This window comes from Taurulus bubalis (genome assembly GCF_910589615.1).
Source record: "Taurulus bubalis genome assembly, chromosome: 13".
Lineage (NCBI taxonomy): Eukaryota > Metazoa > Chordata > Actinopteri > Perciformes > Cottidae > Taurulus > Taurulus bubalis.
Window position 1 is genome coordinate 163276 of NC_136601.1, and position 24225 is coordinate 187500.

The 24225-nt window shown below is 45.9% G+C and overlaps 1 protein-coding gene across 1 annotated transcript in view; it reads right to left on the reverse strand.

The window, feature by feature from the left end:
• Positions 1 to 3060: 3060 nt before the first annotated feature.
• Positions 3061 to 24225, reverse strand: part of slc44a1b (solute carrier family 44 member 1b) — a gene marked incomplete at its 5' end in the record, with an annotated part of 22120 nt that continues 955 nt past the window's right edge. Inside the window, 14 exons of the mRNA XM_079228659.1 lie at positions 3061 to 3178; positions 6039 to 6137; positions 7873 to 8109; positions 8605 to 8742; positions 8824 to 8907; positions 9579 to 9735; positions 9906 to 10074; positions 11484 to 11670; positions 12567 to 12724; positions 12797 to 12886; positions 19639 to 19808; positions 20561 to 20654; positions 21352 to 21488; positions 23427 to 23569. Coding sequence (XP_079084785.1) covers positions 3155 to 3178; positions 6039 to 6137; positions 7873 to 8109; positions 8605 to 8742; positions 8824 to 8907; positions 9579 to 9735; positions 9906 to 10074; positions 11484 to 11670; positions 12567 to 12724; positions 12797 to 12886; positions 19639 to 19808; positions 20561 to 20654; positions 21352 to 21488; positions 23427 to 23569 — 1887 coding nt within the window. The 3' untranslated portion in view covers positions 3061 to 3154. The remainder of the gene's footprint in view (positions 3179 to 6038; positions 6138 to 7872; positions 8110 to 8604; positions 8743 to 8823; positions 8908 to 9578; positions 9736 to 9905; positions 10075 to 11483; positions 11671 to 12566; positions 12725 to 12796; positions 12887 to 19638; positions 19809 to 20560; positions 20655 to 21351; positions 21489 to 23426; positions 23570 to 24225) is intronic.

Genomic DNA, 24225 nt, shown 5'->3' on the forward strand with positions numbered 1-24225 from the left:
ATGACACGTGGGAACTGGTCCTGGATCGGCTTCATCCCATCAGGGAGCTGCTTTATGACACGTGGGAACTGGTCCTGGATCAGCTTGGAGTTGTTTTATTTAAAACACAGGAAACACGACGACCTAAAACCGAAGCTGGAGTGCTGAGGAATGCTCCGGTCCATGATGGACGAGATGTGCACGTTAAATGTGCACGTTAACGGTTAAATGTGCACGTTCCCGGTGACGTGACAACAGTTCAAAGGACTAAACATAGTTGGTTACATTGAGCAATATATGAAGGCAGCATCACCTCATCTCTCAGGGTCCAAAACCAAACTGGAGCCAATCTGAACCATTATTTCACTCTAATTGATGTCAATGTTAAACTAAAGCACTGGAGTTCTGTCTTTAATACTATATATATGTATATATATATATATATATATATATATATATATATATATACATACATATATATATATATATATATACATATATATATATATATATATATATACTGTATATATATATATATGGTAAACTATGGTAGACAAATAGTAAACTATGGTAAACTAATAGTAAACTTTAGGGAAAATACTGGAATACTAATGGTAAACTAGCATTATATACATCAGGTGATGATGTCATTTACACAACTTTACCAGGAGAGTGGGAATAATTGTTCACAGAGGCTCATTGATTGGATTATGTGATTAATAATCGGGACAGAAGTTCTGATTGGTGCGTCACCTGTCGACACCCTCAGCAGGCGGAGCTTCTCCTACGCATGCTGATTGGTTTTGGTGAGAGAAGCAGATTATTAGGCAGCGGGCGATGGAAAGATGATTGTTTCCTTCCAACAATCAGTGATAATCAATACATCAATACATCTGATCAATCCTCAGGGATCATCAATACATCAGGATCAGAGCATCAGGACCGGGATCAGAGCATCAGTTACAGTCGGAGCAGCTGATGTGGTTCAGAGAGAGAGAGAGAAAACATTCACGTTCAAGTCAACCTCTCTTCCTCAACTGAACCCTAAACGTACCTTCCTGTGAAGGAGGCAGTGCATTCTGGGAGCCACCAAATGGCGACGTTGAGCGTTGGTCGATCTTCTGAATCATTCAGTTTATTTTAATCTGCAGATTTTATTCTCATCCAAATCAAGAAACGAGTGAAGAACTTGAATTAATCTCCGTGGAAACAAGCAGCTGGATGTTTGGATTCAGCTCAACCGGCAGGGACACAAGGCAACATGTTGGGCAACCAGGAGAGGCAACTGAGCAACACAAGACTTCATATCTAGTTAACTTGCAGAAGGTCTAAGGTCCTATTGCTGTCTTTTCTCGGAGCTTTCGTCTGCGTCTCACAGACCGGGACGTTGCCTCTGGTGCTGAATAAGTTGCCTCGTGTTGGCCAATGAGTTGCCTCGTGTTGGCCAATGAGTTGCCTCGTCTGAGACGACATGTTGGCCAATGAGTTGTCTCGTGTTGGGCAATGAGTTGTCTCGTGTTGGCCAATGAGTTGTCTCGTGTTGGGCAATGAGTTGCCTCGTGTTGGACAATGAGTGACGTCCAACACTTCCTTTCTGAGACGATGTGTTGGACGTGGTGAACAAACAGAAGCAGGAAGACTTGTTGAAGTTGTTGTTGGTCCCATGATGCAGTTAATGGGGACAACGCTTTACGTTGACGGGAAGTCGGATCCGGGAGACGGCTGAAGACAACAATCTGAATGTCAATCATCGTCTCGGATCAGCTGACAGACTCCACATCGCCACAGAACCTTCAGACCCAGAGAGGGTCCTCCACATCGCCACAGAACCTTCAGACCCAGAGAGGGTCCTCCACATCGCCACAGAACCTTCAGACCCAGAGAGGGTCCTCCACATCGCCACAGAACCTTCAGACCCAGAGAGGGTCCTCCACATCGCCACAGAACCTTCAGACCCAGAGAGGGTCCTCCACATCGCCACAGAACCTTCAGACCCAGAGAGGGTCCTACTTTCATCCACAGGAACCAAAGCAAAGCTCCTGGAGTTCTTCTTCCAAGACCAGGAAAACTGTCTCAAAGCTTCAGTCAATAATTCCATATTTGTTTAGAAAGGTAAGAAGTTAGACTTTAGTTTTACACCATAAACTTGACACGATCATTCATATTCACAACAGGACGTGATGTGGAAATACTACGTCACCACCACCGGGATTTGGGCAAAAACATTTGAAAAGTAAAAAAGTGAAGAGTGAGCAGGAACATGAGACGCAGAAGAAAGAAAGAAACATGATCACAGATATGAAACGTCTCATATTCCAACAGCAACGGGCTAGCTGTAGCTTCGTTAGCTGGTTAGTGATGGCGCTAGCTGGGCGACCCCGTTGGTCACATGACCTTCAGCTGCAGGTCTGAAACCGTCCAACAGGCGTCATCACATTTTGTTTCTTTGACAACAGCAATCAATGTTTCACACTCAGACCAGAACCACCGGGACCAGGACCGGCGGGACCAATGGGACCACCGGGACCAGGACCACCGGGACCACCGGCGCTACCGAGACCAGAACCACCGGGACCACCGGGACTAGGACCACCAGCACCACCGGGACCAGAACTACCGGGACCAGGACCGGCGGGACCAATGGGACCACCGGGACCAGGACCACCGGGACCAGGGCCGCCGGGACCACCGGGACCACCAGGACCGCCGGGACCAGAACCACCGGGACCACCGGGACCAGGACCGCCGGGACCACCGGGACCAGGACCACCAGGACCGCCGGGACCAGGACCGCCGGGACCATCGGGACCAGAACCACCAGGACCAGGACCACCAGGACCACCAGGATCGCCGGGACCAGGACCACCAGGACCAGCCCCTCTGGTGACATCACAGCGCTCCTGGTCCAACATGGCGTCCAGTTGACATTTTATAAAAAGCGGTTATGAACTGAAGTGTTTTATAAAAAAGGACTTCACTACGAAAAGATGCATCAGCGGGTTTAAAATCTGCAGCGCTTCAATATAAAGTGCTTCATTACATTGTTACGTTTTTACAGTTTATATTAAAATATTTCTTCCCTGGAGTGAAACCATAGTAAACATGTTACACGTTGGTAAAAATAAACATTTGGAATGTCTCTTTTCGCTTAAGGAGTCCTGTCGGCTGGTCTGGGTCAAGCTGAACTCGTCCCCGGAGCCTGAAACAGGAAACGAGGCCACATGTTAAAACCTGGAGGCCGAAGGAGGCGAGAGTGAAGCATCATGGGTAAAACCTGGAGGCCAAAGGGACGGGGGAGTGAAGCATCATGGGTAAAACCTGGCAGCCAAAGGGACGGGGGAGTGAAGCATCTTGGGTAAAACCTGGCGGCCAAAGGGAGGGAGTGAGATGAGGCGAGAGTGAAGCATCATGGGTAGTTAGGTGGTGACACCAGGAAGTTAGAAACACTGAGGTCATTCTGTACGGAACAGGTCCGTCTTTGTTTCATGTACATTAATATGTATATCTATACACGTGTATGTCGTTTCATGTACATTAATATGTATATCTATACACGTGTATGTCGTTTCATGTATATTAATAGGCATACAGGGACCAGGAGACCCCCAGACCGACAGAGGTTTGAGTCCCTTTGGGTCGTAGTTTTATAATTATTTCTGACCTGAATAACTGCAGATAATAAGGAATAATACGTTGAACATCTCAAACTAGTTCTGGAGGTAACAGTCAGATTCACATCATCATGTTATGTCATTATATGACATCATATAAATAATAAGGCGTAGATGTTTAATGTGGGATGTCTTTGCTTTGTTTAAAGCTGTTTCTACTGTTTATTTGTAAAACTTGTTTTTTATTTGTTGCTGTCCCCATGTGGGACTGATATTATTATTATGCATTGAACGTGTTAGAACTCTGTTATGTTGTACTTCTGGTCACATCTATCACAGAGGATGAGGGTCAAAGGTCAGAGGATGTCGTACGTGTACAGCTTTAATTATACATCTTATACTAACAATACATCAAATGAATTATGTTAAACCGATACATTGTTGCCTCCTGTTCTTATTGCTGGCGTCGCCTTTTTTGATTTATTGATAGTAAAATATTGAAATATATATATATAAAACTATTCTCATACACATTATATTTCCTTACATCAAACTTTGGGGTCACAATATCATTTGAGGTGAGAAATTAAAAGCGAAGCAGAAAAAAAAAAATGTTGGATTTTATTAATATTAATGTTTTTGCTTTGGACAAAGAACACAACATTCTTTGTTTAAACTGAAAAACTGATAAAAAGATCAGGAACCACCACGAGACATGAAGGTTCAGGTTTTTAAAGGTTCCTGAAGGTTCCCTAAAGGTTTATAAAGGTTCCTACAGGTTTCTAAAGGATCCTGTAGGTTCCTGCAGGTTTCTAAAAGATCCTGCAGGTTCCTGAAGGTTCCTACATGTCTCTAAAGGTTCCTGTAGGTTCCTGCAGGTTTCTAAAAGATCCTGAAGGTTCCTATAGGTTCCTGTTGGTTCCTACAGGTAAGTCTGGTGGAGAAATAATGAGTCCAATTTAAACATCCAGGTTTTTAATTTAAAACTGTAAACTCATGATCTCAGCTCAGGAAGGATTTAGGACCCATCAGACATCTTTCTAATAAAAAGCTGAAATCCAACCTTAACAACCTGAAAAGGTTTCTGCAGGTTCCTAGAGATTCATAAAAGTTTCTGCAGGTTCCTAGAGATTCATAAAAGTTTCTGCAGGTTCCTAGAGATTCATAAAAGTTTCTAAAGGTTCCGAGAGATTCATACAGGTTTCTAAAGGTTCCTAGAGATTCATACAGGTTTCTAAAGGTTCCCACAGGTTCCTACAGGTTTCTAAAGGTTCCTAGAGATTCATAAAGGTTTCTAAAGGTTCCTAGAGATTCATACAGGTTTCTAAAGGTTCCTAGAGATTCATAAAGGTTTCTAAAGGTTCCTAGAGATTCATACAGGTTTCTAAAGGTTCCTAGAGATTCATACAGGTTTCTAAAGGTTCCTAGAGATTCATAAAGGTTTCTAAAGGTTCCTAGAGATTCATACAGGTTTCTAAAGGTTCCTAGAGATTCATACAGGTTTCTAAAGGTTCCCACAGGTTCCTACAGGTTTCTAAAGGTTCCTAGAGATTCATACAGGTTTCTCAAGATTCTTACAGGTGTCTGCAGGTTCCTGTAAACAACCTGAAAGATTTTATTTTATATCTGAGGTTTTCTGTGATATCGTAATGAAGCACCTTCAGAAACATAACGTCCTTCGTCTCTGAGTTATCTGATTATCGGCTGAGTCCTTAAAGGCACCTTGGTGAGTAAAAAAGGCAGAATAGTCCAAAAAGCTGCAAAAATAACTTCAAACATTAAAAACCATTTAAAATATAAAAATAAAAAAGTATAAAAATGAATTACAAATAAACATAAAGTCAATAAAGAGTTGAAGATGTTGAAGAAGCAGCTGGGATGATGGTTATGATGGTGAGGAGGAGAAGTCAAAATAGCATGCGTCAGTTCTTATCCAATCAGCATACAGGACAGTGGACATCCATTGGCACGCGTCAGTTAGCATGCAGCCGGTAGCACGTGTCAGTTAGCATGCATCCGTTAGCACATGTCAGTTAGCATGCAGCCGGTAGCACGTGTCAGTTAACATGCATCCGTTAGCACATGTCAGTTAGCATGCATTCGTTAGCACATGTCCGTGAACACGTGTTAGCTTGCGGCGGTGACGGTGGCTGATTTGCTGCTGGGGTTGGAGTGGGCGGGGCTTGGCGCTCGCAGCAGGCTGACAAACAGGAAGAGGGTGGAGGTGGGCAGGTAGATGCAGAGGAAGAGGACGACGTCTTCGCTGAGACAGAGGACAAAGCCGCTCTGCTCCGTCAGCACCCAGTCCACCAGCACCCCCACCAGCAGGTAGTACACCTGGAACTCCTGAAGCTCCTCCCACTCCCCTCCGTCCTCCTCCAGCTCCACTCTCATCTCCTCTGACAACAAGCTGGTTTGCTTGGCCACGCCCCCTCCGCTGTCACTCACCATGGGCTTCATCTCCGCCCCTTCCGACACCGCCTCCTTCACCCGGTTCCGCCCACGCTCCACTGCCCGCTCCAACCGCCGGCTGCTCTCCACGAACTCCTGCAGGGGCGGGGCCACAAAAAAAGGGGGGCGGGGTGTAGTGTAAGAATCAGGACAAACCAAACAAACTCCCACGATCCTTAGCAACAAGGCTGTAGAGTTTTCATGTGTTTCCATTCAGGACCTTTTTACACCTAAAGGTCTGAAACGAGTTCTTGTTTCTGTCAAGTCCTCACTTAAGTCCTCTCACCTAGGTCCTCAGCTAAGTCCTTTGCTACCTACATCCCGTCCTTGCTATCTACGTCCCTTTATTGCTACCTACCTCTCGTCCTTGCTACCTCAGTCCCGTCGTCATCTCCTACGTCCCTTTATTGCTACCTACGTCTCGTCCTTGCTACCTACGTCTCGTCCTTGCTACCTACGTCTCGTCCTTGCTACCTACGTCTCGTCCTTGCTACCTCATTCCCATCATCATCTCTTACGTCCCGTCCTTGCTACCTACGTCCCTTTATTGCTACCTACGTCCCTTTATTGCTACCTACGTCTCGTCCTTGCTACCTACGTCTCGTCCTTGCTACCTACGTCTCGTCCTTGCTACCTACGTCTCGTCCTTGCTACCTCATTCCCATCGTCATCTCTTACGTCCCGTCCTTGCTACCTACGTCCCTTTATTGCTACCTACGTCTCGTCCTTGCTACCTCATTCCCATCGTCATCTCCTACGTCCCGTCCTTGCTACCTACGTCCCTTTATTGCTACCTACGTCTTGTCCTTGCTACCTACGTCCCGTCCTTGCTACCTCATTCCCATCGTCATCTCCTACGTCCCGTCCTTGCTACCTACGTCCCTTTATTGCTACCTACGTCTTGTCCTTGCTACCTACGTCTCGTCCTTGCTACCTACGTCCCGTCCTTGCTACCTCATTCCCATCGTCATCTCCTACGTCCCGTCCTTGCTACCTACGTCCCGTCCTTGCTACCTCATTCCCATCGTCATCTCCTACGTCCTTGCTACCTATGTCCCTTTATTGCTACCTACGTCCCGTCCTTGCTACCTACGTCCCGTCCTTGCTACCTACGTCCAGTCCTTGCTACCTACGTCGCTTTATTGCTACCTACGTCCCGTCCTTGCTACCTACGTCCAGTCCTTGCTACCTACGTCGCTTTATTGCTACCTACGTCTCGTCCTTGCTACCTCAGTCCCATCGTCATCTCCTACGTCCTGTCCTTGCTACCTACGTCCTGTCCTTGCTACCTACGTCCTGTCCTTGCTACCTACGTCCTGTCCTTGCTACCTATGTCTCGTCCTTGCTACCTACGTCGCTTTATTGCTACCTACGTCTCGTCCTTGCTACCTACGTCTCGTCCTTGCTACCTACGTCCCTTTATTGCTACCTACGTCTCGTCCTTGCTACCTACGTCTCGTCCTTGCTACCTACGTCCCTTTATTGCTACCTACGTCTCGTCCTTGCTACCTACGTCTCGTCCTTGCTACCTCAGTCCCATCGTCATCTCCTACGTCCCTTTATTGCTACCTACGTCTCGTCCTTGCTACCTACGTCTCGTCCTTGCTACCTCAGTCCCATCGTCATCTCCTACGTCCTGTCCTTGCTACCTACGTCCTGTCCTTGCTACCTACGTCCTGTCCTTGCTACCTACGTCCTGTCCTTGCTACCTACGTCCTGTCATCATCTCCTACATCCAATCCTTGGATCAAACTGAAAAGTCTGAAAGTCGGGAAGTGTGTCTCTGATATTAATATTGTTATTAATATTGGGAGAGTAAACGCGCTCTCACCATCAGAGCTTTGTCCATGAAGAACTCCTTCCCCGGAGTGCCGTCGTTGTACTTGGTGTCGATGGCGAAGCAGAGGAAGAGGACGTCCACCACGATCTCAAAGATGGACAGGAAGCAGTGAGCCACCAGGAAGGAGAAGAGACACACGATGATCAGCGGCAGCAGCCACTCGGCATAATCCCGCTGGTAGTTCAAGAGGAGGACGCCGGCAAACGCCGTCGTCGTCACGATCAGAATCTGAGGAAACATTCAGACTCAACAGCTCAGGGTCCCAAAGTACTAATTTTCAGTTGTAAACGTCAAAGACGCTACCTACGTCCCGTCCAAGGACGGGACGTAGGTAGCAAGGACGAGACGTAGGTAAGAGGAAAAACAACAAAAACAGTGAGTTCAGTCTAAAAATGGCAATCCAGAGAAAGCTCCAGCTATATATATATAAATAAATAAATAAATGAAATGTATTTACTTATATCTTCAGAGTAAACTAAGTCACACGGTATGAAAATCAAGATACATGAGAAACAAAAAGCAGCAGGAAGTTGTGGCTTTGAATTCTTCCCCAGATCCCAGACGGGAGCTTTGTGATTGGGAACAAATCTATTATCGACTGGAGCACTGAGCAGGTGATTTATTCACGGGTAATTCCTATAATTATTATTATTAGTTAGGATTTTAACCACTTGTTATCTTGTAATAATCACATCTAACCAGTCAGATCCACATCCAGCTCACCTTCCCCAGGAAGAGCACGAAGTCTCCCACGGCGTTGATGGTGGCGACGCGCAGAGCGTTCTCCACCAGGATCACGAAGGCGTCGCGTGCAGACGTGCAGAAACTGGTGCTGTTGATGGCCGTGGCTGCATATGCATTCTGGGAAATCAAACCACAGGTGAGGTGTTCGAAATAGAAACAAGAAGAAGAGTTAGAGGAGACGAGCGGTTTGCTGGTTACCTGATTGAGATAGTTGAGGCACTTCTCCAAACACCACAGGCAGCAGATACAGGTCTTCAGCAGGCAGCGAGCACAGGCGTTCTCCTGAGAGCAGAGACACGTCACGCTGCGTTCACGCCGCGCTGCGTTCACGCCTCAGCGCTGCGTTCACGCCTCAGCGCTGCGTTCACGCCTCAGCGCTGCGTTCACGCCACGCTGCGTTCACGCCGCGCTGCGTTCACGCCACGCTGCGTTCACACCACGCTGCGTTCACGCCGCGCAGCGCTGCGTTCACTCGCTCCACAATAAAAGGTGTTCACACCGAAGGCGGCGCGAATATTCGCATCACCGCCGTCTGGGTTCATGATATTATCTGTAGTCCCACAACACCGTCTCAATGACGCCGCTGCCAGCGCTGGTTCAGACGGAGCAGCGGCCGTTTGATTCAGGAATGGCAAGACGACGGTGATGACGGGCGGAGCTTCTCAACGCTGATTCTCAACGCTGATTCTCAACGCTGATTGGCTGACGGAACTTTGCGTCACGCGGTTTCTCCGCCAGAGTTGGGACAATTCAATTCGCGCCGCGTCCTTCGCTCTGTTCGCGCCGCCTCAAACGCGTCTATCGCGCGTCTGTGCATTGACTTTGCATGTAATCTGGTCGCGCATCAAATTTGCGCCGCGTCCGGTGTGAACGCAGCATCACATGATCTGTGACCAATATATGTTCAAGTTGTGTACCTGTCCTTTATGCTGCTTGTTAATACAGTTGTGTACCTTTCCTTTGAGCTGGTTGTGGATGTACATGAGGAAGAGTCGGGGGATCTTGACGAGGGTGATGATGAAGGCTCCCTTAGCGACCGTTCCCAGGTGATACCTGACCAGCCTCAGGATGGACGACAGGATCGGGGTCACCGGGAGCCGGTTCTTGTCCCTGAAATATTAAGTCCACATTAACCTGGTTCTCGGCTCAGATATCCTGACGTACCGCAGTCCAAAGATAACAAACTCCAGCAGGTGTGGACTCACCTGGTGAAGTGGACTCACCTTCACGAGGTGGACTCACCTTCACGAGGTGGACTCACCTGCTAAAGGTGGACTCACCTGGTGAAGTAGTAGGTGACCACAGCTCCGGCCACAGTCATCTGCTGGCAGGCCAGGATGAACTCTGTGATCCAGACCAGACCCACCGCATGGTACCAGGTCAGGTACTGCAGAGGACCCGTCAGTCTGAACTCTGTCAGACCCGTCTCCTCGTTCTGGACTGGGTTCCCTGCAGAACCACACGCACTTAGCCCCGTATCACACCACACTACAGTTCCCATGATGCTTTGGGGGATGTTTGCAGTCGAGCTGCAACGATTAAATCAATCAGATAAAGACCAAACTACTGATCAAGGAAGTTATTGGAACATTAATATATAATGATTTTATCGTCCGGAGCCCTGGGTAGTGTCTGCAGGTATTCTGAGAGCCCTGGGTAGTGTCTGTAGGTAGTCCGTGAGCCCTGGGTAGTGTCTGCAGGTAGTCCGTGAGCCCTGGGTAGTATCTGCAGGTAGTCTGTGAGCCCTGGGTAGTGTCTGCAGAGAGTCTGTGAGCCCTGGGTAGTGTCTGCAGAGAGTCTGTGTCCCTGGGTAGTGTCTGCAGGTAGTCTGTGAGCCCTGGGTAGTGTCTGCAGGTATTCTGAGAGCCCTGGGTAGTGTCTGTAGGTAGTCCGTGAGCCCTGGGTAGTGTCTGTAGGTAGTCCGTGAGCCCTGGGTAGTGTCTGCAGAGAGTCTATGAGCCCTGGGTAGTGTCTGCAGGTAGTCTGTGAGCCCTGGGTAGTGTCTGCAGGTAGTCTGTGAGCCCTGGGTAGTGTCTGCAGGTAGTCTGTGAGCCCTGGGTAGTGTCTGCAGGTAGTCTGTGAGCCCTGGGTAGTGTCTGCAGGTAGTCTATGTCCCTGGGTAGTGTCTGCAGGTAGTCTATGTCCCTGGGTAGTGTCTGCAGGTAGTCTGTGAGCTCTGGGTAGTGTCTGCAGGTAGTCTGTGAGCCCTGAGTAGTGTCTGCAGGTAGTCTGTGAGCCCTGAGTAGTGTCTGCAGGTAGTCTATGAGCCCTGGGTAGTGTCTGCAGGTACTCTGTGAGCCCTGGGTAGTGTCTGCAGGTAGTCTATGTCCCTGGGTAGTAGTATGAGTCAACTTCTATCCGTGAGACGTAAGTAGCTCAGAAATCCCAAATCCCTCCATGTTTTGCTCCCTATGTACCAATCAAAACAGCTGCTGGCCAGGTAATGATGGCGGTGGCTTCAATAAATGAATGTGTTTATTTGGGAAAAAAATACCGTGAAACCGCCAGAATCTTACAAAATACGGTGATATGAATTTCTGGCCATACCGCCCAGTCTGTGAACCCTGGGTAGTGTCTGCAGGTAGTCTTTGAGCCCTGCGTAGTGTCTTCAGGTAGTCTGATCTGAACCCAGTTTATTCTGATTATTGATTCCAGAGAGAAAGGACTGGTTCAGGTCTATAGTTAGGGCTGATCAGGTTCATAGTTAGGACTGGTTCAGGTTTATAGTTAGGGCTGGTTCAGGTCTATAGTTAGTGCTGATCAGGTTCTGTTGATTTATTCTGCTATTATTAGTGCGGCTGCTCTCGTCACATGAATCATTTATATGTATTGACTCCGTTGGAAAGGGTTAAACTGACCGCTGGTTCCCAGGAAGAGCAGGACCAGAATCCAGTAAATCCAGAAGAGCAAGAGGGCGAGGAAGGTGACGAAGGGCTGCAGGGTGAGCAGCGGCAGGTGGGTGAAGACTTTCCCCGCCACGTGGAACAGAGCGATGGTCAGAGCCACGCGCTTCCTCATGAACAGCATCAACAGCAGCAGGATGATCTGGAACACAGAGAACACGGATACCGTGTCATCAATAGTGTCATCAGCTGCCTGATCGATTTCTTATGAACACATGAGTCTCACCCTGTCTCTTCCTTATGAACACATGAGTATCACCCTGTCTCTTCTTTATGAACACATGAGTCTCACCCTGTCTCTTCCTTATGAACACATGAGTCTCACCCTGTCTCTTCCTTATGAACACATGAGTCTCACCCTGTCTCTTCTTTATGAACACATGAGTCTCACCCTGTCTATTCTATATGAACACATGAGTCTCACCATGTCTCTTCCTTATGAACACATGAGTCTCACCATGTCTCTTCCTTATGAACACATGAGTCTCACCCTGTCTCTTGAGTATGAACACATGAGCCTCATCATCTCTTCATTATGAACACATGAGTCTCACCCTGTCTCTTCAGTATGAACACATGAGCCTCATCATCTCTTCCTTATGAACACATGAGCTTCACCCTGTCTCTTCAGAATGAACACATGAGCCTCATCATCTTTTCCTTATGAACACATGAGCTTCACCCTGTCTCTTCAGTATGAACACATGAGCCTCATCATCTCTTCCTTATGAACACATGAGCTTCACCCTGTCTCTTCAGTATGAACACATGAGCCTTATCATCTCTTCCTTATGAACACATGAGCTTCACCCTGTCTCTTCAGTATGAAGACATGAGCCTCACCCTGTCTCTTCAGTATGAACCCATGAGCCTCGTCATCTCTTCCTTATGAACACATGAGCCTCACCCTGTCTCTTCCTTATGAACACATGAGCCTCACCCTGTCTCTTCAGTAGAAAAACATGAACCTCACCCTGTCTCTTCCTTATGAACACATGAGCCTCACCCTGTCTCTTCCTTATGAACACATGAACCTACGGTGAAGCCAGTGGCAGCGCCGGCGTAGACCAGCAGAGCCTGTCCCTGGTCTCTGCTGGTCTCCGGGTCCTGGTCCTGGTCCTGGTCCTCCTTGGTGCCGGTGGAGTCCCCGTACAGCCGGTGGTCGATGTAGAGCCACCAGAGGGCGCTGGTTCCCGCTGAGACCAGAAGAGCAACTGTCAGCTTGGTTGACAGGAAACAGAAAAAGACAGAACAGGAAGTGACCTCACCGAGGGATCCGAGGACGACCAGCGAGGTGAGGATCCAAACCAGGACGGCCGAGATGTACCGAATGATCACCATGAGGACCATCGAGAGGACTAGGAGAACCAGAAGAGGGATCATGGAACAACATCATGGCGGTGAGGTTCTCACCCAGAACATAATCATGACGTGAGGTTCTCACCCAGAACATAATCATGACGTGAGGTTCTCTACCAGAACAATAGAACATAATCATGACGTGAGGTTCTCACCCAGAACAATAGAACATAATCATGACGTGAGGTTCTCACCCAGAACAATAGAACATAATCATGACGTGAGGTTCTCTACCAGAACAATAGAACATAATCATGACGTGAGGTTCTCACCCAGAACAATAGAACATAATCATGACGTGAGGTTCTCTACCAGAACAATAGAACATAATCATGACGTGAGGTTCTCACCCAGAACATAATCATGACGTGAGGTTCTCTACCAGAACAATAGAACATAATCATGACGTGAGGTTCTCTACCAGAACAATAGAACATAATCATGACGTGAGGTTCTCACCCAGAACAATAGAACATAATCATGACGTGAGGTTCTCACCCAGAATAATAGAACATAATCATGACGTGAGGTTCTCACCCAGAACAATAGAACATAATCATGACGTGAGGTTCTCACCCAGAACAATAGAACATAATCATGACGTGAGGTTCTCTACCAGAACAATAGAACATAATCTTGACGTGAGGTTCTCTACCAGAACAATAGAACATAATCTTGACGTGAGGTTCTCACCCAGAACAATAGAACATAATCATGACGTGAGGTTCTCACCCAGAACAATAGAACATAATCATGACGTGAGGTTCTCACCCAGAACATAATCATGACGTGAGGTTCTCTACCAGAACAATAGAACATAATCATGACGTGAGGTTCTCACCCAGAACAATAAAACATAATCATGACGTGAGGTTCTCTACCAGAACAATAGAACATAATCATGACGTGAGGTTCTCACCCAGAACAATAGAACATAATCATGACGTGAGGTTCTCACCCAGAACAATAGAACATAATCATGACGTGAGGTTCTCACCCAGAACATAATCATGACGTGAGGTTCTCTACCAGAACAATAGAACATAATCATGACGTGAGGTTCTCACCCAGAACAATAAAACATAATCATGACGTGAGGTTCTCTACCAGAACAATAGAACATAATCATGACGTGAGGTTCTCACCCAGAACAATAGAACATAATCATGACGTGAGGTTCTCACCCAGAACAATAGAACATAATCATGACGTGAGGTTCTCTACCAGAACAATAGAACATAATCTTGACGTGAGGTTCTCACCCAGAACAATAGAACATAATCATGACGTGAGGTTCTCACCCAGAACAATAGAACATAATCATGACGTGAGGTTCTCACCCAGAACATAATCATGACGTGAGGTTCTCTACCAGAACAATAGAACATAATCATGACGTGAGGTTCTCTACCAGAACAATAGAACATAATCATGACGTGAGGTTCTCACCCAGAACAATAGAACATAATCATGATGTGAGGTTCTCACCCAGAACAATAGAACATAATCATGACGTGAGGTTCTCTACCAGAACAATAGAACATAATCATGACGTGAGGTTCTCACCCAGAACAATAGAACATAATCTTGACGTGAGGTTCTCACCCAGAACAATAGAACATAATCATGACGTGAGGTTCTCTACCAGAACAATAGAACATAATCTTGACGTGAGGTTCTCACCCAGAACAATAGAACATAATCATGACGTGAGGTTCTCACCCAGAACAATAGAACATAATCATGACGTGAGGTTCTCACCCAGAACATAATCATGACGTGAGGTTCTCTACCAGAACAATAGAACATAATCATGACGTGAGGTTCTCACCCAGAACAATAAAACATAATCATGACGTGAGGTTCTCTACCAGAACAATAGAACATAATCATGACGTGAGGTTCTCACCCAGAACAATAGAACATAATCATGACGTGAGGTTCTCTACCAGAACAATAGAACATAATCATGACGTGAGGTTCTCTACCAGAACAATAGAACATAATCATGACGTGAGGTTCTCACCCAGAACAATAGAACATAATCTTGACGTGAGGTTCTCACCCAGAACAATAGAACATAATCATGACGTGAGGTTCTCTACCAGAACAATAGAACATAATCTTGACGTGAGGTTCTCACCCAGAACAATAGAACATAATCATGACGTGAGGTTCTCACCCAGAACATAATCATGACGTGAGGTTCTCTACCAGAACAATAGAACATAATCATGACGTGAGGTTCTCACCCAGAACAATAAAACATAATCATGACGTGAGGTTCTCTACCAGAACAATAGAACATAATCATGACGTGAGGTTCTCACCCAGAACAATAGAACATAATCATGACGTGAGGTTCTCTACCAGAACAATAGAACATAATCATGACGTGAGGTTCTCTACCAGAACAATAGAACATAATCTTGACGTGAGGTTCTCTACCAGAACAATAGAACATAATCATGACGTGAGGTTCTCTACCAGAACAATAGAACATAATCATGACGTGAGGTTCTCACCCAGAACAATAGAACATAATCATGACGTGAGGTTCTCTACCAGAACAATAGAACATAATCATGACGTGAGGTTCTCTACCAGAACAATAGAACATAATCATGACGTGAGGTTCTCACCCAGAACAATAGAACATAATCTTGACGTGAGGTTCTCACCCAGAACAATAGAACATAATCATGACGTGAGGTTCTCTACCAGAACAATAGAACATAATCTTGACGTGAGGTTCTCACCCAGAACAATAGAACATAATCATGACGTGAGGTTCTCACCCAGAACAATAGAACATAATCATGACGTGAGGTTCTCACCCAGAACATAATCATGACGTGAGGTTCTCTACCAGAACAATAGAACATAATCATGACGTGAGGTTCTCTACCAGAACAATAGAACATAATCATGACGTGAGGTTCTCACCCAGAACAATAGAACATAATCATGACGTGAGGTTCTCACCCAGAACAATAGAACATAATCATGACGTGAGGTTCTCTACCAGAACAATAGAACATAATCATGACGTGAGGTTCTCACCCAGAACAATAGAACATAATCTTGACGTGAGGTTCTCACCCAGAACAATAGAACATAATCATGACGTGAGGTTCTCACCCAGAACAATAGAACATAATCATGACGTGAGGTTCTCACCCAGAACATAATCATGACGTGAGGTTCTCTACCAGAACAATAGAACATAATCATGACGTGAGGTTCTCACCCAGAACAATAAAACATAATCATGACGTGAGGTTCTCTACCAGAACAATAGAACATAATCATGACGTGAGGTTCTCACCCAGAACAATAGAACATAATCATGACGTGAGGTTCTCTACCAGAACAATAGAACATAATCATGACGTGAGGTTCTCTACCAGAACAATAGAACATAATCATGACGTGAGGTTCTCACCCAGAACAATAGAACATAATCTTGACGTGAGGTTCTCACCCAGAACAATAGAACATAATCATGACGTGAGGTTCTCTACCAGAACAATAGAACATAATCTTGACGTGAGGTTCTCACCCAGAACAATAGAACATAATCATGACGTGAGGTTCTCACCCAGAACATAATCATGACGTGAGGTTCTCTACCAGAACAATAGAACATAATCATGACGTGAGGTTCTCACCCAGAACAATAAAACATAATCATGACGTGAGGTTCTCTACCAGAACAATAGAACATAATCATGACGTAAGGTTCTCACCCAGAACAATAGAACATAATCATGACGTGAGGTTCTCTACCAGAACAATAGAACATAATCATGACGTGAGGTTCTCTACCAGAACAATAGAACATAATCATGACGTGAGGTTCTCTACCAGAACAATAGAACATAATCTTGACGTGAGGTTCTCTACCAGAACAATAGAACATAATCATGACGTGAGGTTCTCACCCAGAACAATAGAACATAATCTTGACGTGAGGTTCTCACCCAGAACAATAGAACATAATCATGACGTGAGGTTCTCTACCAGAACAATAGAACATAATCTTGACGTGAGGTTTTCACCCAGAACAATAGAACATAATCATGACGTGAGGTTCTCACCCAGAACAATAGAACATAATCATGACGTGAGGTTCTCTACCAGAACAATAGAACATAATCATGACGTGAGGTTCTCACCCAGAACAATAGAACATAATCATGACGTGAGGTTCTCACCCAGAACATAATCATGACGTGAGGTTCTCTACCAGAACAATAGAACATAATCATGACGTGAGGTTCTCACCCAGAACAATAGAACATAATCATGACGTGAGGTTCTCTACCAGAACAATAGAACATAATCATGACGTGAGGTTCTCACCCAGAACAATAGAACATAATCATGACGTGAGGTTCTCTACCAGAACAATAGAACATAATCATGACGTGAGGTTCTCTACCAGAACAATAGAACATAATCATGACGTGAGGTTCTCACCCAGAATAATAGAACATAATCATGACGTGAGGTTCTCACCCAGAACATAATCATGACGTGAGGTTCTCTACCAGAACAATAGAACATAATCATGACGTGAGGTTCTCACCCAGAACAATAGAACATAATCATGACGTGAGGTTCTCACCCAGAACAATAGAACATAATCATGACGTGAGGTTCTCACCCAGAACAATAGAACATAATCATGACGTGAGGTTCTCTACCAGAACAATAGAACATAATCATGACGTGAGGTTCTCTACCAGAACAATAGAACATAATCTTGACGTGAGGTTTTCACCCAGAACAATAGAACATAATCATGACGTGAGGTTCTCACCCAGAACAATAGAACATAATCATGACGTGAGGTTCTCTACCAGAACAATAGAACATAATCATGACGTGAGGTTCTCACCCAGAACAATAGAACATAATCATGACGTGAGGTTCTCTACCAGAACAATAGAACATAATCATGACGTGAGGTTCTCACCCAGAACAATAGAACATAATCATGACGTGAGGTTCTCTACCAGAACAATAGAACATAATCATGACGTGAGGTTCTCTACCAGAACAATAGAACATAATCATGACGTGAGGTTCTCTACCAGAACAATAGAACATAATCTTGACGTGAGGTTTTCACCCAGAACAATAGAACATAATCATGACGTGAGGTTCTCACCCAGAACAATAGAACATAATCATGACGTGAGGTTCTCTACCAGAACAATAGAACATAATCATGACGTGAGGTTCTCACCCAGAACAATAGAACATAATCATGACGTGAGGTTCTCACCCAGAACATAATCATGACGTGAGGTTCTCTACCAGAACAATAGAACATAATCATGACGTGAGGTTCTCACCCAGAACAATAGAACATAATCATGACGTGAGGTTCTCTACCAGAACAATAGAACATAATCATGACGTGAGGTTCTCACCCAGAACAATAGAACATAATCATGACGTGAGGTTCTCTACCAGAACAATAGAACATAATCATGACGTGAGGTTCTCTACCAGAACAATAGAACATAATCATGACGTGAGGTTCTCACCCAGAATAATAGAACATAATCATGACGTGAGGTTCTCACCCAGAACATAATCATGACGTGAGGTTCTCTACCAGAACAATAGAACATAATCATGACGTGAGGTTCTCACCCAGAACAATAGAACATAATCATGACGTGAGGTTCTCACCCAGAACAATAGAACATAATCATGACGTGAGGTTCTCTACCAGAACAATAGAACATAATCATGACGTGAGGTTCTCTACCAGAACAATAGAACATAATCTTGACGTGAGGTTCTCTACCAGAACAATAGAACATAATCTTGACGTGAGGTTCTCTACCAGAACAATAGAACATAATCATGACGTGAGGTTCTCACCCAGAACATAATCATGACGTGAGGTTCTCACCCAGAACAATAGAACATAATCATGACGTGAGGTTCTCTACCAGAACAATAGAACATAATCATGACGTGAGGTTCTCACCCAGAACAATAGAACATAATCATGACGTGAGGTTCTCACCCAGAACAATAGAACATAATCATGACGTGAGGTTCTCACCCAGAATAATAGAACATAATCATGACGTGAGGTTCTCTACCAGAACAATAGAACATAATCATGACGTGAGGTTCTCTACCAGAACAATAGAACATAATCATGACGTGAGGTTCTCTACCAGAACAATAGAACATAATCATGACGTGAGGTTCTCTACCAGAACAATAGAACATAATCATGACGTGAGGTTCTCTACCAGAACAATAGAACATAATCTTGACGTGAGGTTCTCTACCAGAACAATAGAACATAATCATGACGTGAGGTTCTCACCCAGAACAATAGAACATAATCATGACGTGAGGTTCTCACCCAGAACAATAGAACATAATCATGACGTGAGGTTCTCACCCAGAACAATAGAACATAATCATGACGTGAGGTTCTCTACCAGAACAATAGAACATAATCATGACGTGAGGTTCTCACCCAGAACAATAGAACATAATCATGACGTGAGGTTCTCACCCAGAACAATAGAACATAATCATGACGTGAGGTTCTCACCCAGAACAATAGAACATAATCATGACGTGAGGTTCTCTACCAGAACAATAGAACATAATCATGACGTGAGGTTCTCTACCAGAACAATAGAACATAATCATGACGTGAGGTTCTCACCCAGAACAATAGAACATAATCATGACGTGAGGTTCTCACCCAGAGCCAGAACACACAGGCCGATGATGATCTCCTTGCTGGCGGCCACGCCGGCGATCAGCCGGTGCAGAACGCTGCTGTCACCAACGAACGTCACCACCGCCTCCGCAAACTTGGCATAACAGGAAATATCCACCGGAGTGCAGCGGTTAAACACCAGCAGCGGCTTACTGAGGACAGAGGTCAGAGGTCACAGAGGTCACAGGTCAGAGGTCACAGAGAAAGAAAAGTGGAACAGGAAGTGGTGAAAGAGAAGAATCTTCAGGGTGTCATGAAGAGAACACGCTGGTTTTGTGTCTAAAGGTTCTGCTTCCACCTCTTTAGGCCCAAGCACTATTTTTCGAAATGAAAAATCACGTTTTTAAAAACGAAAACTTAATTATCTCCACAACCACAGGGTTGTTTAACTTCATTTAAATTGCTATAATACCGCAACCCTTGTGAGAAGAGACCTAGGGTCTTAAAGTAATGTTGAGTTTAAGTACTTACGTGAACTTACCGTGTTTTATTGTGATCATATTCTGATTCTTTAGGTTCTAATCTTTCCAAAAAGGTGTCTTATTAGTATGTGGGTTGTTGTTAAGGCCCTGAACCGTACAGTTTGAAAAACTCAGGGACGCTCAAGGAGCCATTTTTGGGGAATCTTGCTCATATCATGCTGGATGTTCATAGTTATGATCACAATATGGTATGAAAGTGATTTTTTTCTTTAAAAAAAAACTAATTTGGGGTTCCTACGACTACTTGAACACGGGGAACAAGAGGTACAGAAGCCCCCACATTGGGGGCTGTAGGGCTGAGAAACCGGCTTGAGACCAGTGGGGGCGTGTCATGTGGAACTGTGGACCAATAGGAAGGTTGGCTTGAGACCAGTGGGGGCGTGTCATGTGGAACTGTGGACCAATAGGAAGGTTGGACCTACCTGGGTGGAACAGGAAGTTTGGGACATTTAGAGACCCTCTCAGGTAGACTGGGATATTTATGACCCGCCATGTCATAGGAACACAACTCTGAACCTGAAACAGAGAAACACAGAGAGAGAGAGAGAGGACATCATCATCATCATCATCATCATCATCATCATCTGTGTGGTTCTGGGACAGAGACCTGGTTCTTGTGTGGTTCTGGGACAGAGACCTGGTTCCTGTGTGGTTCTGGGACAGAGACCTGGTTCTTGTGTGGTTCTGGGACAGAGACTTCATTGAACAAAGACTCTGGAGGACAAACGGAGACGGGTGGCACCAACGACACAGACGTCTTAATGCTGCCTTTGTGTGTGTGTGTGTGTGTGTGTGTGTGTGTGTGTGTGTGTGTGTGTGTGTGTGTGTGTGTGTGTGTGTGTGTGTGTGTGTACTGTAGTGGTGACATCACCTCTCTGTTAACATGTCCTGATGGACCACAGGGAACAGAACCCGGACCTCTACTGTTCAGACCAACATGTGAGACTGAAGTATTATGGGATGCATCCTCAGTCCGGTTAATCACAGCAACACAAACATTAACCTGTTTATACATTTTAAATATTATATCAACATATTAACAGTATATATTTTAAATATGATATTAACTAAAACATTAACTGTATATAGTTTAAATATTATATAAACTAAAACATCTTAACAGTATATATTGAAACCCTGAATAGGATAAGTGATCATCTCGTATTGATTACAGACTACATTTCCCATCAGCCCCAGCGGCGTGGGGACTCACCGTTGAGCATGGCGAACCTCTTTAGGTCCTGGTAGTTCTTCAGCTCCTCGGTGGGACACAGGGACACACACAGGGCCGTGGACCGGATCTTCCTCTGGACGATGTCCACGTTACAGGGGTCCAGGAAGAAGACGAACCTGCAGGGCGAGCACAGGAAGTCACTTCGGGCCTTCAAAATAAGAGCTCCTTTCCTCATCATCATCATCATCATCAGAGTGTTCAGAACTCAAACATATCCTCATCAAATACGTATTTATATCATATCAATTATTATCAGACAAGTGAACCTCCTCCGGTTCTCCACGGAACAGAGTCCACCTCCTCTGGTTCTCCAGACCATGGAGACAGAGTCCACCTCCTCTCTGGTTCTCCAGACCATGGAGACAGAGTCCACCTCCTCTGGTTCTCCAGACCATGGAACAGAGTCCACCTCCTCTCTGGTTCTCCAGACCATGGAGACAGAGTCCACCTCCTCTGGTTCTCCAGACCATGGAGACAGAGTCCACCTCCTCTCTGGTTCTCCAGACCATGGAGACAGAGTCCACCTCCTCTCTGGTTCTCCAGACCATGGAACAGAGTCCACCTCCTCTCTGGTTCTCCAGACCATGGAACAGAGTCCACCTCCTCTCTGGTTCTCCAGACCATGGAACAGAGTCCACCTCCTCTGGTTCTCCAGACCATGGAACAGAGTCCTCCACCTCTGGTTCTCCAGACCATGGAGACAGAGTCCACCTCCTCTCTGGTTCTCCAGACCATGGAGACAGAGTCCACCTCCTCTCTGGTTCTCCAGACCATGGAGACAGAGTCCACCTCCTCTGGTTCTCCAGACCATGGAACAGAGTCCACCTCCTCTGGTTCTCCAGACCATGGAACAGAGTCCACCTCCTCTGGTTCTCCAGACCATGGAGACAGAGTCCACCTCCTCTCTGGTTCTCCAGACCATGGAGACAGAGTCCACCTCCTCTCTGGTTCTCCAGACCATGGAACAGAGTCCACCTCAGAAGCTTCTGGAGAACCACAACGTCTCAGAGCCGGATCAGGCTTCGATGACCCTCCTCTCAGTGCTAATCGAGGGCCCCAGAGGGTCTGGAACTTTAACGCTTCAGGGTCTTAGGCCTTTTTCTTGATTGTACATACTTTCTTAAATTCACCTTTAAAAGGCACTTGCATATGAGATGCATACCCATGTGTTACATCTAACATTGCAGAACAATCTCAGCTCTTTATATAAAGGGGAACCATTGTCATAAGGCACAAGTGTAAAGTGATAATATGGCCCTAAAGCTGAAATATTTAGATTTTTGAAATTCTTCATATCTCTTGTTCATTTGTAGTTTCACACAAAATGTCGACGGACACCTGAATTGACAAATCACGGTGAAAGGCGGAGCTCCACAGACTCTGCAGGCTGTGTGCTCCTGTGAGAGGCTCTTAGGAGCACAGAGGAGGGGGCTGGACACTATGAAGAGCGGATTTTTTTTCTGTGCCGTTTTTTCGAAGAAGAAGAATAATAATCCCTTATTAGCCCCTCAGTGGGGAAATGCATTCTCTGCATTTTGACCCATCCTTAGTATTTTAAGGAGCAGTGGGCCCCTAGTGAAGCACCCAGGGAGCAACACAGGGTTCAGTGTCTTGCTCAGGGACATGCAAGCTATGGGGAGACTGGGGATTGAACCGGCGACCTTGTGATTCAAGACCCCAGAGGGTTAAGGGCATTGAGGGCCCCAGAGGGTCTGGAGCTTAGGGACATTGAGGGCCCCAGAGGTCTGGAGCTTAGGGACATTGAGGGCCCCTGGGGGCCGGTTGGTGATCCAGGCTTCATATCTGGAGAACCAGCAGAATGTCTGAATGTGAACGTGGGAGAGAAACTAAACAAAGAGTCTCCAGAGAAAAACCTCCTACAGCCAGACCGGTGATCAGCTGTATGCTAATGAGGTTACCTGAGGTCACTTGTCACTCTCACTTGTTTTAAATCATCTCTTATGTAAATGGTTTGGATGTAATTAAAGCACAGCAGAGTACACTTAAAGTACCACAGTAGTACATTAAAGTAGTAGTACACAGTGGAAACCTACTTCCTGTCCGTGTGGTCGAGGCCGCTCAGCTGCACGCCTTCGATCCGCTCGTTGCGTGTCCCACACGTGTTGCCGTAGCTGTCGTATCCGAAGACCAGGCGAGCGGCGCCGCCGGTGACGATGGTGAAGCTGCAGATGCTGCCCTGCAGGACACAGAGCGTTAAGCCTAGTTTATGGTTCTCCTACGGCGTCGACGTGACGCCGTCGTTGAGCATTCGAAGTTCTGCGTCGAGGGACCGCGTTGCCTGCAATTAACCGCCATGCCGCCAGGGGGGTGTGTCTGTGTGGCTGTGTGGTTTCAGGGGTTATAGCCAAATTCCGGTCACAGTAAACAATGGCGACCAAGTTGGAGCGGCTGCATTAAAGTTGGAGCTCATCAATATTGAAGAGCAAATGCTTATATTGCAAATGTTGAAGCGCAGGCGACAGAGAAGACGTTTGCGGAGGTGGTCTGTACGACCACGAAACCGGTCGAGGCTGGGAAAAAGCAACTGCCGGAAATGACGTTCTGAGCGGACCAATCAGCGCTTACGGTCCGCGTCAACGCGACGCGTAGTTAGGATTTTTTGGAGGTGCGCGTCAGGCTACGGCGTAGGGGTCTGCGTCGACGGCGTAGCCTGACGGAGAACCATAAACTAGGCTTCAGTGGGGACACTGGTTTACCACCAGTTCAACCATCAACCCCACCAGTGTATTATTATTATTATGATGCACATACAGGCGTCATACGTCCACATGTGCATCACCAGTACAAGACCATCAACACAGAATGTTTCACAGTGAATATATATATATATAT